Below are 18,760 nucleotides of genomic sequence, written 5' to 3'. Positions count from 1 at the left end.
AAAAGGGTTGCGGAGGATGAGAGACCCAGCAGAGGGTTGGTTTCCCTCCCTCTCGACCCTCTCGTTTCTCTCTCTCTCTCTCTTTCTGTCTCTCTTGGTTTTTCACCAGATTTACCGGATTCTGCAGCCATGCCGTTGGATAGTAGCACTCCAATCCCCGGGAACGACCTATTTAGCGTATGCAACTGCCAGCCGGTTCCATTGTAGAATCGCGAGCGATTAATTCGGCCTCTCGAATTTTATTTTGCAAATTTCGCATGCGTAATGCGTCCGGGAGTTTCGAAAAAAAAAATACAATTCTAAAAACGAGAATCCAGGATCAACGACCATGATAATTATTAACCAGCTCGCGATGTCAGTTCTCGACCCTGCTTGCCTGATTTTGACGGCGGGAAAAATTTTGTTGCAAAATCTGCGTGCAATTTTATACAGATGCGCGACGCGATATAGATTGCGCGATATAGAATGCAGCTGAGAAGTTTCACATGCGTGGTTCCACACAATGATGGTAAGAGGGTATATCTCAGAGCACCGAGTGCATCGACGGATTGAAACGGAAAGAAAAATAATCCACGCTGTGAGATTGCAACTTCAACAAAATCACTTGCGAGATTTTTATCCGTTACGATGGGAAACCGGACGATAATGTGAATAAACACGACAATATACACCTGTCAAAACTCCCGTGAATATAATAACATACGAAGCACAATATTATTTCATCCCTCAAAATACACAGAGATCTTTATCAAAATTCTATCGTCACACTCGATACCCCCAATCCGCGATTTTGCGCGATCGTAGACACGGCTAAAAATTCCACAATATTTTGTTGGACATGTTTGTAACATGGTTTGTAAAAGGGAAATCGATATGTCATGGGATATTCTTTATTTTTATATACATATATACACTTTGCGCAACCGAACTAAAACACAAAATTTAAATAAACGTTTATGAAATTGCAATTAATCTAAAGAGAAAAAAGAAAGATTTCGCCAAAATTTTACGTTGAAAAAAATTTAGAATCGCGATCAATTACGCCATATATATTTGTTTGAAAACTTCATTAATGTAAGTTAACGTTCTCAATTTGCCGTACCATATATATAGTATATATATAATATATATAGAGCACACGCGGCGAGAACCGTGTTATAAGTCCCAACGAATTAATTCTCCGGTGGGAAAAGCGCGGCGGCGGCGGGTCCAATTTTTCTTACGGCCGGGCATGAATTTCAGCGCGCACTGTCCATTACGCCGTGCCCTTTATCCTCGTTAGTCGGCGTTCCTCTCTCTGGTGCCTCTCCATGTCCCGTCGAGCGTTTCTCGCATCGCGACGGGGTGCTCGTCGTCGCTTTTCCCCGCATCTGCTGCGCGCGTCTACAAGTTCTCGCGGCGCGTTTATCACCTCCACACAGAAAGGATGACATTCGCCTTTATCACAATATTGCGTAACTCTCGCGGCCTTATCAGTCGCCCGCGTTTTCCTCCGTCAGGCAAGGGTGGATCGTTTCCTGCAAGGGATACTATCTGCGTTAAATCGCGACTTGCGCTGTGACAAATGACAAAGCGGAGCAAAGATGGAATTAAATATCGCGTTCTAGAGCTCCCTCTCTGGCGCAAAGATCAAAAGCACGTTGTCGGTTCAACTTATTTAAGGGTGAATATGCCTAGCGGCAATTTTCGAGACCTTTCCTTTAATCGTGCTTCAGTCAGAAACCTAGACGAACTATCATATATATCTTCCATTCGAAAGGAAATTCATATAGTATAATGACGCAACTTTATTAACATTTCTTGATAGTAGCATTCGTACTCTTCATTAATCAAAATTTAAATAAGTTAATCGGTTCATTGTTCCGTGATATATAACCAACAAAATTTCTTCTTATCTTTGTTACTAGATATATATATTCAAAAAAATTATAAAAAATATATATATATATAATTTTTTCCTAATAATATAAATTCTTAAATTTATTATCATATTATTTGGTATCCTTGATTGATCTTACTTTCAAAATTGCACGATTAATTTTCTAATACCATTTATTGGTAAAGCAAAATAATTAACTGAGGCAGCAACTGAACTGAGTAATACATAGTTTTACTTTTAAGCCGCGTGTCTATTTTTTACATAATACATATATAAAACACCAATCAATTTTGATCAGCGTAAAAAAAACATTATTTATACACAAGCACACATGAATTTACATATCGTGTTGAATTATTCATTGAACTAACCGATTAACAATATTATGCCGCAAGAGAAATATTGAGAGAAACGAAATTATTAATAGTCTCTCAAATTGTATTAAAATTAATATTCATAGCTAAGTTATAACTTATTAAATTAGAAATATATATATACATATACAATTACTTTACACGACATATGTCGTGTAATACATGCATAAATAAAATTAATTATATATGCGTTTAATTTTAATGCCGTGCATTAATAAAATGTCGTAATAAAAACAAATTAATTTTTATCGTAAAAAAAAATATATATTATGCATATCTTTAAATATTCCTAGCGTTGTTAACCAGTGGATAAAATATTTTAACTCTGTTACTACTCTCGTCCGTTCATCGCGGAGTTGAGGCAACTCCATTTTGGCGCTTTGACGCACTGTCGTCGAAGCAATCAAAGTAGCCGTTCGTATTGGGACACTCAGTGACAGCTCCCGGGATAGACTCCAAGGCTATACGGGGACAGGCCAAAGTTCGATGTTACATCGTTGATGAAGTAATTCCTTTCCTGACATGTTCGGAAGCGTATCTGCGTGCGAGCAATCAAGCGACAAGTTTCCAGTATAACCGCGCTGTCCTGAACATCAACTCTCACATCGCAACACTGTTCAGAACTGTGCGCAAGTTCACAGTTCCCAATAAACTTTTGTTCTCGATAAAAATGTTCTCAATATCGTTTAAAAACCGAGAATTTTCTCTCTCTCATAATTCATATTGATTATGCATATGTTAGCGGTAAATAAATGCGGAAAGATCTATTTTCAAATTAATTTGCGAAGAATCGTTATTACATTCATTGAATATACATTGAATTCATAAAAGAATACAAAATTCATGAAATCAGTATTAACATCTGGGCAAACGGCGCGATGATAAAAATTGTCTTGGTGCTTCATGATGTGTCTTCGATGTCATGTGTCACGCAATCATTAACGCGCACATTAACGACATAATCGCGGAGCGAACGCACTTAACGAGAGTGCGTTCGCGCATCCTCACAAAAGTGTCTGTTTAGAGCGGCGAGTCTTGCGGCCACGTTAATGGTGGGCGGCAGATCTCGTGGCTGGTCTCGCTTTATCGAGCTTCGTACAGCTAGTTAGACGTCGGTATTAAATGCAAATGCCAGGCGCCCATTTAAATTTTAGATGCAATTAGATTCATTTACTCTCCCTCTCTCTTTCTCGGGGAGGACGCAATTATTCGACTTACCCCGTCGAGAGAGGGGAGAGTCGGGAATCGTATCGTGGTGAAAATTTTCTGAATAAATCAAGCGTCGGGCGATGCACGAATCTCACGGTTGACCTCGCGCGCTGTTTCCACTTGGTCCTGTCTTGGTGAAAACGGCCGCGGCATACTCCTCGCGATTTATGGTCTCGATAACTAGCATTTTATTCATGGAGCGAGTGCTCGCCGCCTTTCTGGTGACTAAGTAACGGCCGGTAAAGAAAGAAAATAATGTATGTCGGAAGACGGATTGTCCTGACCCGCTGTCACCGACAATTGCTATGAACCAGGGATTCGATCGTGAAAATGAAACGCGAAAAAGATATTAATTAAACACAGAAAGTTCTAAACGTATGAAAACTTGGGAGAACTTTTTAGAAGAAAATTGCGTAAAAATTTGATTTGTTGCGATAATATTTTTTTATATATCTAGAAATAAAATCTCTCTCTCTCTCTCTCTCTCTCTCTCTCTCTCTCTCTCTTAATAAAATATGAATAATGATATCCCTGTGGGATCTAATCTGTAGGAAATACTCGTTCACGATATGACGAATAGTTGAATTTGGCAGAGATATTGTTGGGGAGAGTTGGAGAGGTATATTATCGCAACTCTCTCTCTCAGGTCGGTGTTCCGGATTGTCACATCGTGACAGTCTACAACCGCACATCATTAAACACATGCGAGGTATTAAGATCTGGTTTCCCTTAACCGCCGATAGCTGTCCTAAGTTTTAACAGCATCATTTGTCTATCCAAGTTGCCGAGTATACATGGATTAATAAACCTCGTATACGCAAACTTTGAGCAATGCATTATCTCATCGTGATAAAACTGTAGATTTAAATCATATTACGTATAAAAGAATATACTTTCCGATATCGTAAAAGAAAAGTTATTTTCGTAAAGGTAAATAAAGTCGTGTTTTTATATAAGATATTAATATTTTTTGACAATCGTGCATATTACTTATCGTTATTATAAGATTAATGTTTAGAACAATCAAATATTGAGCGTTTTAAAATGAATTACCCCATTTCTCTGTGTATATGTGTCTGATCCTCTTAATAGTATCAGCTATCAAGACGGTAAAGAGCTTTCGAGAGGAGCACGACTTTGCTTGCCTTTGCGAAAACGGCTTTCCTTCCACGATATCGGAAATTGTATTTGACGAGAAGAGCCTGCTTTTGCGGAGCAAGAGTAAAGAGGTAAACGTGATCGATAGTTTATACAAAGAGAATATTGGTTCATATTAAATTTTTATAAATAAATATATTGGTAATAAGATTATACATTGCAGTCTAATTAACGATAAAATATATTATTCAATGGTAAATATGTTTAAAGCTTCAACAAATATATACGTACACAATGTAATCCTATATATTATATATAGAGAATAATGAAATCGAGAAGTCTAACAACAGAAGTGTGTGGTCAATGAAGAGCCGGATGCATCTAGATTTTCATCCCTATCAATTTAATCGGGATCGTTATCAACTTTATACATTCGTTCGCGCCATCAGCAAATTGCAAACATGTGTTGCAATCGCACTAACGTGTCATGCAATTTATTTTGAAATAAATTTGTTGGCGAGTTTTCGTAAACCCGGATAATTTACACAACGACTGGATCGTCAAGTTACTGTTTTTATCCGGCTAATTATTTCCATTGATCAGACCGGTGCACGAGCGCCGGAAAGCGCACGTTCCGCTTGTGTTGTTTCATTCGCAACGCGTATATTCTCGCAAATAAAATCAACGGGACAGGAATGAAGGTAAAAAGGGGGGGAATGTACTTTTCGCGATACTATACTATTGGGGATTTGTGAATGCAGCTATATTATATGTGATGCGCTTGCACGCCGAGCACGTGCGTAACATATTCGCGGGTTCGCCCGGCTTGCAAATTATTATTTAATTTTGCCTTGTTGCGGCTTAATCTATCTACCGTCACATCGAAATACCGCTGCCGCGATTATGCAGCGAAAAGGCGCCCATTCGTCGTCAAAACTCACAATTTGAATTTAGTTATTGCTTCAGCGATGTGGGAATTGAATAAAAATGCAGTTTCCCACATCAATATAATTAGTCTTCATTCTTTGTGACATCTAGTGTCCATTAAATGCCGCAGATAGCGTGCTATTTGACAGATTGTAAAAAAATTTAATGAATTCCGTAGTTTGATGTTTGCATTGAATAGATAAATAAGGAAAAGAATTAATCAACGTATAATTTTTAGTTTATAGTATCGACTGAAATGTGCGTGAAATTCGTATTCACAATATATATATATATATATATATATATATATATATATATATATCTGTGTACGTGTGGTATGTATGAAATAGAATGTTGCATGACATATGTCTCGATGGTGTATGATGAATCGATACACCTGCTTGCAAATGCTTCAATTTATTTACACGTTTCCGTTTTCGTTGGCCAAAATCCAAAACTCTATTGTTGCAGCTATAAATCGCATCTCTGTGGAAATATATCATTCACAGTTTCGTGAAAAATTGCTTCTTATAAAAACGTCTCATAATATGCCTGATATTATATAAGACACATATAAAATCAGGTATTTTTCGATAAATATAAAGAAATATAAGTATATAAGTCAAATGTCAACATGAAAAAGTTTAATTAAAAATCTTATTTTCATAAATTAATAATTCAGTATATTCTTTTCCAATCTTATTATCTTACAATATAACGAAAATCTTATTATCTTATTATCTTACAATATAATGAAAATAGAAATTAATTTATCGGTGCTTTTATCATTACAAGTGCATAATAAATAGGGTGTATAATAAATAGGGAAATGAATAAAAATATACAACCTGTGCAAAAACACATTTCTTTAAAACCATGCACAGGCCGCAGATGTACAGCAATCTTCTGTTAAATTTAGTGTCGAACTCGCGCACGTGTGGCTTAATGTGAATCTATTTCAAATCGAATCGTGAGAGACACCCACAGACTAAAAGATAAAGTGGATGTACCAGTTGCAACGTAAAAATATCAGTTTTATACACTTTATCACCCTATCAAGTGTATAATGACCTCATCGAGTTTACAATATCTTATACACGAATGCACCTGAAGTACACAACAAGAAGTTATAATAAATCGTTAAAGCAGTAATCATTTCGTTTAACGATGCAAATATGTGACATTTATATATAATGGTACACTGAGAAAAAAATAATGTTCAGCCAAAAAAACTAAATGCGGCGGTCACAGGCTGTCAAACAAATATTTGTTAATATGAAAAAATATTATGTTCCAAATTCAGCGTCTTAGTTAAAAATACTGCAGTGTATTTGACTTAAACATTTAAATATTTCAATTAAACAAATTCCATTGACTAAACGCGTTTAGTCATATTATTTTTTTCTCTGTGTACATACGTGCAACTACGTTTACTTTGCTATAGATATAAAATTTAATTTAAAAATGTATTTATTGACAAATAATTTGTGAGAAGAAGTAATTTTTGCAAATTAAGATTAGTTAAAAATTCTTTGTTTCGCCAATATTGGATAATTGAACTATTGTTTACGTAACAGTTATTTGCTACCAAATTTATCTCCGAAATGTGATTGAAAAATGGTAAATTGTTCAGGATATAAGTTATGTTGTGACGCGACATAATACCGATTAATATCAAATTATAATCAAGACAGTGCATTATGAAAGTGTAACAATGATGCTAATCGCGAGATAGGAAGAATATGAATATATTCATCTGTCTCTGAAAATGAATATAACTCTTGTGCTAATATGAATCGTTTAAATCAGTTTTTCTACTTATACTCGCAAAATTCGTTCGCGTATAATTCGCAGTATTAACGTCAGATTCACACTCGAGAAAAAGAAAAAGAGAGACAGGAGAGAAGGAAAGAGGAGAACACAATGGTACCTGTCGGCTATATCTACCTGTACCTGACTGTACTTGACAACTGTTTCCAACACATTATTTTGTCGTTTTGGTGTGTGCACGACACGATTGCGAGACGATAGGCGTACAAGTACACAGGTGCAGTAGTAGACGGATATTTAACGCGGCGGAAGAATTAATTTAAACGGCCCTGTTAGAAAGTTCGTTGAGTTGAGTTGCCGCGTTAAATGCCCCTTTTCCATCAGGAGCCCTCAGAGTTAAGGAGTTTTCTGGTCCATCCTAAATCGAAATAAAACCGAGAATAAAGCTACCGATGCATAGATAGATAATAGTACTTTATAAACGTTGTACTTATATATAATTGTGCAATCTAACAAAAGATTCTTTACAAATACCCTGACTATAATGAATATTTATCATTAAGACACATTCAATTTATCGTGTTGTGACACGATTTGATTATATTTTTTTTACATATACTCGAGATTTGTTAAAAATTGATACTATAATCTTTTTAATTAAAGGAATAATTTATTTCGAAAAATTAATAGACGTACATAATATACATTCTTATATGTATATTATATCAAAAACTAGTATGCTTGCACAGATAATCTATTTATTGATATTATATTAATATAATAATGTCTATCTATCTATGTAAGTCAAAACTTGTTTGAAAAATGTTCGTTCTATGAAAGTTGAGCTTATTTATTGAATTTTATCATAAAAAAACTCAAGATAAATGTATCGTCGTGTAAGTATATATAATAGTCCTTCGAAAAAACTTATATCTCGACGAAACATATATAATAGGGCAGGCGACAAGATGATCGCGCCATCTTTCTTCATAATGTTCATCGATCTCGACGCGAAAGAAAGAACCGTGCCATTGTCTCACGAGTCGAGGGTAAAGATTCTCGTCGAGCAGAACTTTCTTTTTCCTACTTTCTAAGAAAAAAAAGACACGCCATGAGGAAGGTATGGAACACGCCTTCTTTGTGCGCACACTCCCGCAAAAGTTTTCGTGATCGAACTCTTTGCACGAGAGGCAATCGTTATACTGGATCTTACCATTGTAAAATTCGCTATTGAATGTTCCGTCACCATAAAGACAAACTCCTCCTATCAGTGCGTCTCGTAGATACCAGATAATGATTATAAATAGGTTGTCTACTTCCCATTCATCCTCAAATAAATAACGTAAGACAATGCTTTAATTTAAATTTCCCCGAGCGAATCATATCTAAGGCAGCTAAACTCATTAACAAGTTTCCATTCATGAGAGTTACTTCGCAAAATTGTCACCGGCAATAATAGCGACGTGCGAAGTGTTGTATGAAATTGTGTATTATTAAAAAAAATATTAATTAGAATGTTATATATAGTAGCATATGTATACATGATCAATAAATTATATAATAAATTATAAAGCGCGTAAAATTCATACAACATTAAATATTATTATTAATTTTAAAATATAGCAGTTTTCATTATATAAGCTCAGAATATTATAATTAAAAAAGCTCAGAACATAAATTTTTACAAAACTTTTTCAAATTAATTATAAACATAGAATGTCATTACAGTTTGTGTATTTAATTTATTAATATAATGTAGTATTATATTGTACATGACATTGTGCTCATGACGTAAAAAGAAATTATATCGTCATATATAAAATTTTCATCGCGCCATGTATAAAACATGTAATATGTTATATTAATAAATTTATTATATTGTTATTAATAAATTTATAATATTAATAAAAAGAATCGTAGCTATTTATATTTTCGAAAAAAATTGAAGTTTTTAATTCAAAATTCCCTTTTTTTAGTATAATAAAATTTTTAATTTTAATTCTTATTCAATCATTCAAAATATAAAGTATTTTTAATTTTTTATTAGATGTATATACAGTATGATAACACCGTTAATGGAATAAAAACTCATACTTCCACATAATTTATAAAATTGTAGTGCCAAGTAAAGAATAATAGTTTTGTCAATATACATATAACTTTATAGAATGAAGTTTTATCATATCAAAAAATGTCTATCTTCTCATATGCAAATACAAAAGCGTAAATTAGTTCAAGGATCATCCGTGAAAAATACTACACGAGAAAAAGCAGAATAAAAAAATAGTTCATTTTTTCCACAAGAACAATCACGAATGTCGTTCTGCGGTAATATGACATATATGAAAGATTGTGGAATGGACATTCCCTTGAGATTATCATCGCATACATTGCAAAATGATATGCAAATGGAAGAACTTGTGTTGTATGGCATCTCAACGGAAAAATGCATTTCATGCATTTTTAATAATAAAAATAGAGTACATTAATTATTTAGATGAAATCTTGGTGAAATCGTATATAATTCTAAATTTTTTAACAAGAACACGAAAAGGAATCTATACATTCAGGAATCTATACAAATAAGGAATAAATACATTTAGTAATTAAACCTGAAACGACTGCTAATGTATTTCAAATCTGCTACTGTCGATTCTTCTTGGCTCACAAATCATTGAATTGCTGTAGAATTCACTTCGACTGGTAAAGAACGTATGTCTGCTGATCAAGGTAGTAAGGTTTCTGCAGTGCGAGGAGCACCCTCGGGAGATTGTGTCCGAGAAGAGAGTGCGATGAAAACAAGTGGCCGAGAAAAATCAAGAGAGCAGTTCGACAAGCGAGAGGAGAGTAGCTCGGCAATGAAACGCAAGCGGAAGATTGTGGAGTAAAGGCACTCTCTTGAGATTGCCAGTTCACATGCTCGATACTGATATCACAGAGAAAGGAAGCAAAGAAGAACAAAGACTTCTCAGTTTCTTGGCATTTGTGGAAGACTGCAAAATATGTACTATTTCAGTGAATTTTCTTATTTATAATCGTCGATTATATCATTTATAAGATAATAATGAAAATTAATTAACGTTTTCAGATTTTTTTTTCTTTTTCAATTAAATTAATATATGCGTTCAATTGATATAAAGGCACACATAAAAGTTAACGATTTTATCAAAAGTAGTGAAAAAAATAGCTTACGTTTTCTTATGTATTACATTTTTTTTCTTATTATGTCATAAAGATGCTTGGTAAAATTAATGTTAAATGAAATGTTGGACGTATAATATCTTTGAGACATTTAATTTAGAGAGTGCCATCACGAAAGAACATTGTTTGCACATGTGTTTATATAAGAAGGCTATATACCGCGTCTTAACGTGGTTCGTTGAAACCTTTGATTGATTGCAGAGTATACTTAATGAGCCGTACCCCTATCTCAAGCGAAGTGCAATTACCGCGCAGAGGTGAATGTAGGTAGCTTCACTAAACTCAAAGACAGTTGTTTTGTTGCACTACGCGTGAAATATCGTAACTACCGCAATTGGAACATGTTGATAAATACAGCGATGCACAATGGAGATAAATTTGCGGCATTACTACATGGTATTCTATTCTATCCAATTTAAGTGCGCAATTTCGTAGTAACTGCATATAATATACGATATAGGATATGCAGGAAAATCATTTTCAATATTCAAAATGATGACTGTAGTATATAAAATCGCTTTGTATTGCATAAACGTGTTCCTTTTCCATTGTAATTTACACTCCAACAACTTTACATCTTATGTCCGACTTTAGTATAACGAAAGTATATTTCGCATTATTTAAATTTAAGACCGACAATTTTTATAAGTTTAACTTTAAGTATCTTAATAATTACATATTTAACTACACATAATATTATAAATTAAGAAATAAAATATTATACTCTATTTACATTCTTGAAAAGGCTGTTCAATTTGGTCATTAAATATATTCTGCAATCATTAAATATTCAATACCATCAATATGAAATTATAGCTTCATAAATTTTCCATAGAGGAAAGAAAGTCAGTGGCAAATTTATATGAGCGAAGCTACTATTGATTCTCATATTTTACGGTACATCCTATATACATATATATATATATATATATATATATAAAGTTAATCATACAATATACACGAGTGATAAACGAGTATCCGTTTCCATTGAATAGGTATAGAGATCATTCACCGTAGTTTCACCGGAAAAGCGGTCCTCTAGAGAGAAACCGGCAATTCTCCGAGATTTCCCGGTTCGATTTGAGAGATTATCATACAAGCTAGACGTCTATTTATGCGGAACAAACGATGGCCTATGCGACGGACGTTACTGGACGGCTCTGATTGAAATGCGCCCAGTAATTTCCGGTTATTTGGCGCATACAGTTACGCTCGCGACGCGGTGCATTAGGCCGCCATGACGCCGGTAACGTTTGATATGGTTCTACTATGATCCATTTCCACATACTGCATCCCGTATATCGATGTCGATCATCGTCGATGAAATTGTATGGAGGCTTACGCGATTACAGAGAGCTAATATCTCGCGGGGCTTTTAATCGATCCTTTACAAAGAGGACTAAGCTGTATAATAATTATATTCGCATAGTACGGGTACTAATTGTTTGGAAATTAATTACATATTATATATCGCCTTATATACAAATTAATTTCACATAATAAATTCACTAGTGATGAAAAATAATATATATAAAATTAAACGTTTCTGTTGTATGATATTATTGTTCTTTTGAAATTATGTTAGTTTAAACAATATTTTTTTGAAAAATAAAAATTAAATCACATAAATAATTTATTATTTACATCGCTCTTTTTTTTATTTGTTATTATTACAGTATTTTATTATTTCTGTAATTTTGGAAATTTCTCAAATTCTAGGCAATATAATTTTTTGTGATTTTTTTTTATAACATTAACTCACAACCGCGACATTTAATTAAAGTTATAAAAGATAACATTCTATTTTATCAAAATTACTTACGTTAATGAGATCCAGCTTCTCGTCATCTAACCTGCAACAAAAATGAAAGATAGCTCTTTAGATGGTTGTAACGGAAGGTAACAATTTCGCGACATTTCGCTGACCGACTTGAAATGTCGCTCGGAATGAACTGTAATAACATTAGAACTCGACAATGTACGAGGTGACTCGTCGACGACAGAAAACTGTGTTCCTGGTCGTGCCCCAGTCCAACCTACCAATTTCAAAAGTTCGTGGTAAACTAGTGGCCAAAACTAATTTTCCAACTAATTTCCGAAATAGGAATCCCAAACGAGAAACCGCTCTCGTAGATGACCGAGAAATTACGCAGCACGTGATGCGCAGAAGTTTAGATAAAATCGTGCGAGGCGGAAGAGAAGGAAGTTGTATTTCATTCAACTGTATGCATATTATTTTTAGTATTTTTTACGCATCTCATCATTTCATAAATATACAATCTGTGTTTGTCAACTTTCAAAAGTTTTTAAAGATATATATACATATACAAACGTATAAAAAATATATACAACACTATTCTCGCAATCTCCTAAATTTCAAATAAGCATACATTTTGATAATAATAAAGTGGTAACAAAATATCTCTCTTTTTCTTTAAGTATTTAATTTATTACGATATTACATACCGTCGTTGTATATCATTAAAATGAGAGATAATTATTATTCCTGCATAATCGCAACGAGATCTGCCTATCATAAGACAAGATCCTCACTAGCTCTCTTCATGCTTCGTTAACATTAAACCTGATCGAAGTTCGACTTTCGAGCTCCGTTAATCAAGACAGACGACGTGCGGGCAAAACCAAAGTATACCCCGGAACGAACCTTCTCCTTAACTGGCTAATTCCTCGATTAACATTTTAATTACCTGGTGCACGAAGCGAAAGTTTGAGCGAGCTGCCCTAAGCTTCCACGAGAGAAGAAGATTAGAGTCTCGTTAGGGTGGCGCAGATCTCCTACCCCACCGTGTCTACCTACCACATTTCATCCTCAAAACTAATTTGACCCGATATGCGTTGAAGAAAATTATTCGTTGGCTTATTCGACGTCGGCGTCTACTTTCTACCCGGAGGAACAATTTGCAAAAAATGAAGCGGGGAACAGAGAATATCAAATACTTTTGTGGACAAAGAGCAAAGGATTTTAATCTCGGTGAAAGACAAAAAGATGCAATGTGTGCGATGATATGCGATTTTGCAGTGAGCACTCTCGACGACAACGACGCTTTGTGAGGAACAGTCAAAAGACAAATGGCCGTCTTTCTTGCCGCATATTTCGCGACTGACAAGTCTGAAATTTCGACGATCTGAAACGTTATAAATAGTTCTTTCTAGCAATTTTTAGTTCTTTAGAGCCAGCGTTATTTCGCGTTGATTCCACTTTCCGCGCGGCAAAACGAAATATTTACATCGTAATATACAAGTCCTCGCTAAAAATAGAAACTAGAACCGGCACAAATATGTGTACTGTCCTAATTTAAAATTTTTGATATGTTTTACTAGACACAAAAAAAAAATATATATATATATATATATATATATATATATTTATAAATGACAAACATACTATACACCTCAAATATAAAAAAAAAATTTATTTCGTATTAATAATAACACATTCAAATTGTTATGAATAATTTTAAAATAATAATTTTAATTTTTATGTTCTTATTACTCAAAATTTCATTAAATTTATATTTAATTCTCAGTGAACAGCAAAATATCAAATCGCATCTATTTGTTCCATTATTTCATCGTTTTCCTTTATAATTATCTTTGATATTATTATATCACATCTAATTGCATAAAAGTACTTTTGATTGATATAGATTTTTTTACTCGCCATATTATTATGCATACCATAGAACTTAAAACATTACAATGAACTGTACTGTGCAACTGTTATTTTTAATAGGTCTCTGAAGGAATGGATTCGTTATTTCGACGTTGAAACTTGTATTATGAGAATAAATTTTACGGGTTACTAAATGTTATGTTTCTCGCGAGAAAAGCGACATATCTATAAATAGGAATTTTCGTCGGCATGATAATTACCAACGCTAACAATAACTGATATAGCATCAAGCAAGATGCTAGTAAAGATAAAATTGCGGCCTATCATAATAAAAATAGCACATGTACAAAAATCATTATACTGAAGTAGATTAATTTATTTGTAAGTCAAATATATTCGCACAAATGCCGGTTACTTAAAATTATCCTCTTAAATTTATTCGAGCTCGCTATTAAAAGATAAATCGAGAAATAATATTTTACGCGATAAAAAAGGGAAAAAATTGAAAAAAAATTACTTGTACTCTTTCATATTTTATTAAATAGTATTAACATTCCTGATAAATTTGATGAATATCAACTTTTAAATTACAATGCTAAAATACGGCCGCAGCAATAAAAGCTTGCGCATGCAGAGGAAACGAAGTTTTCACGGTAGAAAATTTTATTGCTAATGTAATCGCATAGTTTTGAAACAAGCTCGTTTTTAATCATAGCGCGTATGCTGCCGTTAAAACTGTAGAACTGAGATTAAAACGGCAATGTATTATATCGCTGATACAAAAAAAAAAAAGACAGAAACGAGATTCATCTGTATTTCTGCTAAGGTCGCTATGTAGCATAACTTACCTACACCATTTCACTCTTCGCGCAAAGTGTCTCCAATTTACCGAGCGTGTCTCCTGCGTCCTTTGCTCTTGACTCCTTCTCTCTCGACCCTTTCTCTCTGACCGTTCACTCTCTTCCCTTCGCGAATTCCCGTTCTCCCCTAGCTTGTATTTCAAGTCCGTTGAACTTTTTGTTTCAAACGCGTCGCGTCTTCTCTTCTCACACGAGTACGCGTCTACTCGACTACTTCGTTTTCATTTCGCCCGAGTACACAAGTTTTGCGCGTAAGTGATTAAGACGCTTAATCTGTGCGTACAAGAGTATAGGGGGCCCACTTCTGTGCTAAATCTCCGTCCATCGCCCTTTTCTTATACCCTTTCTTATACAGATGGTTTGAGCTAATCCATTCTCACTCATCCATCTTTCTTCTTCCTTTTTCTCTATTTCTTCAATTTCTGTTCTATCGAAATCTTTCTAGGTTTTAGTCTCTCATTCGCCTTGCATCATTGTTCTTTACCTTTTTCTTATTTTTTTTCTTTTCTCTCTCTTTCTCTTTTATTTAACATATCGATTTCTGTTCTTAGTATTTCCGCATCCCCCGACGTAGCCACTCTTTTTCTTCCGCGTCTTTATCGTACTATTTCCTTTACATATAGAATACAATTTCCTGTACATACCCCATGCTACCACATACATAGATTCTTTACATCTCTCTCAGCTTTTATCTCAATTATAAATTGACGTGCTGTGTGAAAGCTTCTCTTTTTTTCGATTTTCCCAGCATATCAACATTTTTCTTATAATGTCACAGCGAAAAATAATGAAAATTAACAATGTATATTATATACACTCGTATAAATTGATATTACGTTTATGTGAAAGTTATCGTCTGTTCGCGAGAAATATCAAATACATGATAAATTTAAGGGAATCCTAGTCCTTGAGAAGTCTGTTATTTTTTTCTTGAATTCATAATTCTGTAACCTAGATATATGAGACTATATATAGATTGATAAATTTTTTCCTGCACAAATTAAAGTATTAATATATATATAGCCATTCAATAGATTTATAATTTATCTATAACCTCATATTTTGTCTATAAAATAGGAGAAAAACAACAGACTTCTCAAGAACGTTTAGGATCTCCTTAAGACAAGACGAAAAATTAATATTACCATTACCGTATTTTTTCTCATAATCGTGATTCGTTAGTATCGCATATCTTCTGGCAACGATGGTCTGAAAGTTTGCATAGGAAGAGAGAAAAAAGTCTAGACAAATGTACTTGATTTAGCGAGTTACTCGGGACGAATTACGTAGCAAAATCAAACGAGATACCACTCTCGTGTTTTAGCGCCGCGGAGAACAGCGTGTTGATTTAGGATGGTAAGTTATGATCTCGTGTACGACTGCAGTGCCGTAGTAATATCGCGTAGAATATGGAGGCGCCAGATAAATTTCAGTAGCAATTAGCGGCCGTCGCGATAAAATCCATAATGTCGCACCGTCGCAGAGTCGCGCGCAACGCTGAGAAACGCGAGTTTGTTAATTGAGTGTGAATCTCGCTATAATACCCCTTCCAGCAGGGAGGGAACGTTCCGCAGTAGCAGAATTTTGAACAGGCTTTTATGAGATTAATTATCATATCTAGTTACATAATAGATAATGCTTACGAATATGTATACACAACATGCAGCAAATCAAATCAATTGTTACAATTTACAACGAAATATTGGCAGACAATGTTTTTATAATACAACCCGACACGAAAATTGTTAATTCGTATTTATGTTAACAAATTTTAATTTCTTATACAAACAAATATATGTCACAAATATTGAATTTGAAAACTGATACTTTTTCAATTTTCATATTCATCGACAAGTATACTATACTGCAAAGACTAATTATTGAAGAACAGATAAAAATATGTGATTCATGACAATTTTTAAATTGCAAAGTTTCAACTTCTATTTCTTTGGATTTATGGATATTCTAATACCGTGACCAATTCCAAGTTGATAAGACAAAATGTAATTCTTGCGCGAAAGCTCGTGTAAGTTCTATCGTTGCGGTTTGAAAGTCACTTTAGATCGCGAAATCGTATTACTCGCGGTCTTATCTCTTGGCCACCTCGTAACAGAACACGAAAATCGCGCACTATGCATATATTCACTACATTAACGAAATCAGTCATCATTCGTAGCATAGAACACCGAAATCTGACCGCGGTGCTAATGTCCTGCAAATTGCAGGCCGCGTTACAGTGCTGGATTATTGATGACAGAGAATGGCTACGACTATGCGTCTCTATTATCTTTACGATCTGCAAATGGTGCCCGTGGTCATTCGTTGCCTTGAATAAATATGGCTGTTCTATGCGATTGTTTCAAGCTTAACGCGCCCACCGATCCGAAATATCGTCCATTTGCCATATTTATTGCGCAGAAGGCAAGGCCAAATGTTGCCGGCAATTAACAAGTGCGCGTCATTGAGAGACATATGAGATAATTGAAAACAATGTTAAAGAAAAAATGCGTCGCGAAAATAGCAGAAATTGGTTACGAATACCTCTACTCCTTTTTATGCGCGTTCTACAATATTTTTTAATCTTTTATTAATAACCGCACTATAAAAAATGATATTACGTATACAATCGCTATCTATTATTCTTTATGCCTATATGTTCGCCAACATAAGTGTGGTGGAACGACTTTTAGAGAATAAAAATTCATGTTGCCACTAAAAGAACGTTCCCTCGCGTAATCGCGCGCTCTATCCACGTAAATCCAAATCTGCTGAATTTCCGCCGTTATTCCTAGCATAAAATCCTTTTAAACGTTCTCATTTTCCTCAGAAAACATACGCTTTATGTTGCAGTAAAAGTAGTAGTAGTCGGTCGCAGTAGCTTTACACGTCAAAAAGAGAGAGAGAGAGAGAAAGAGGAAGGGAAAGGAGATAGAGAAAGAAAGAGAGAGAAGACAAGTCAACGTTCCGTCTAAAGTCCTCATTAGGATGCAAGGAAGATGCGTGGAATACAATACAGGAGGCTAAACGACAGTTACACTTGGCCGTCTCTTCAAAGTCTTTGAGCGCGTGCAGGAGTAGTAAGATTTTTCAAGTGAGAGCGCGTTGTGTCTATATCCCCGTTACTGTTGTCGTGCTGTTACATCGTAGTATCTCCTCTTTCAGACCGCCTATTGTCGCGTAAAAAACACCCCCACATAGAGCGAAAGAGCTCTTTACGCGAGATAACGTCTTCTGTAAGACACGCGACAAAATAGCAATATCAGGAATATGAAAATATGTCCGAGAAGTTTTCACGTTTCCACGTACACTTAAGAATATATTTCTTATATAACGTTCACGATACGATCAAATTGTTATAAATTAGGCGCAAAATTTCTTGAGTTTCACGAGCGTTTCACAAGCGTTTACGTGGATAGGGCGAGATAAGCTATTTTCTTGACAAAGCTAATAGTAAAAGAACAGGGGAGAAGAGGTTTTGCTCAGCTTTTTGAACGTGAAAACAATTTTCGTAATTTTCGTAGATCGCTTCATAGTGCACCACCTACCTAGAAAGATTCATCGTGAAACTTTAAAAACTTCCGTGCTTTAATCATTAAATTAGCCGGCTTTTACTTTATCCTGAAACAATCTGCGCAAATTGCTTTTACTAATTACAATGTGTATAAATAAATATTTAGATAAAGCAAAATTAATACCTAATCAAAACATCACATACCAATGCTCAAGCTCGTATGACAATAAAAACAATGATAAATTATTAAATTAAGGCCATGTGTAACGAGCAATACGATATTATTTTATTATTGAG

At 34.4% G+C, this 18,760-nt stretch overlaps 1 protein-coding gene across 1 annotated transcript in view; it reads right to left on the bottom strand.

The window, feature by feature from the left end:
• Window positions 1-18,760, bottom strand: part of Invadolysin (leishmanolysin-like peptidase, invadolysin) — a 294,990-nt gene that overhangs the window by 45,611 nt on the left and 230,619 nt on the right. The window contains exon 4 of the mRNA XM_085489267.1: window positions 12,281-12,311. Coding sequence (XP_085345393.1) covers window positions 12,281-12,311 — 31 coding nt within the window. The remainder of the gene's footprint in view (window positions 1-12,280; window positions 12,312-18,760) is intronic.

This window comes from Nylanderia fulva, unplaced genomic scaffold, assembly GCF_048542155.1.
Source record: "Nylanderia fulva isolate GAGA-0341 unplaced genomic scaffold, ASM4854215v1 Scaffold8, whole genome shotgun sequence".
Classification (NCBI taxonomy): Eukaryota; Metazoa; Arthropoda; class Insecta; order Hymenoptera; family Formicidae; genus Nylanderia; species Nylanderia fulva.
This window is presented reverse-complemented; position numbering and strand designations above follow the sequence as displayed.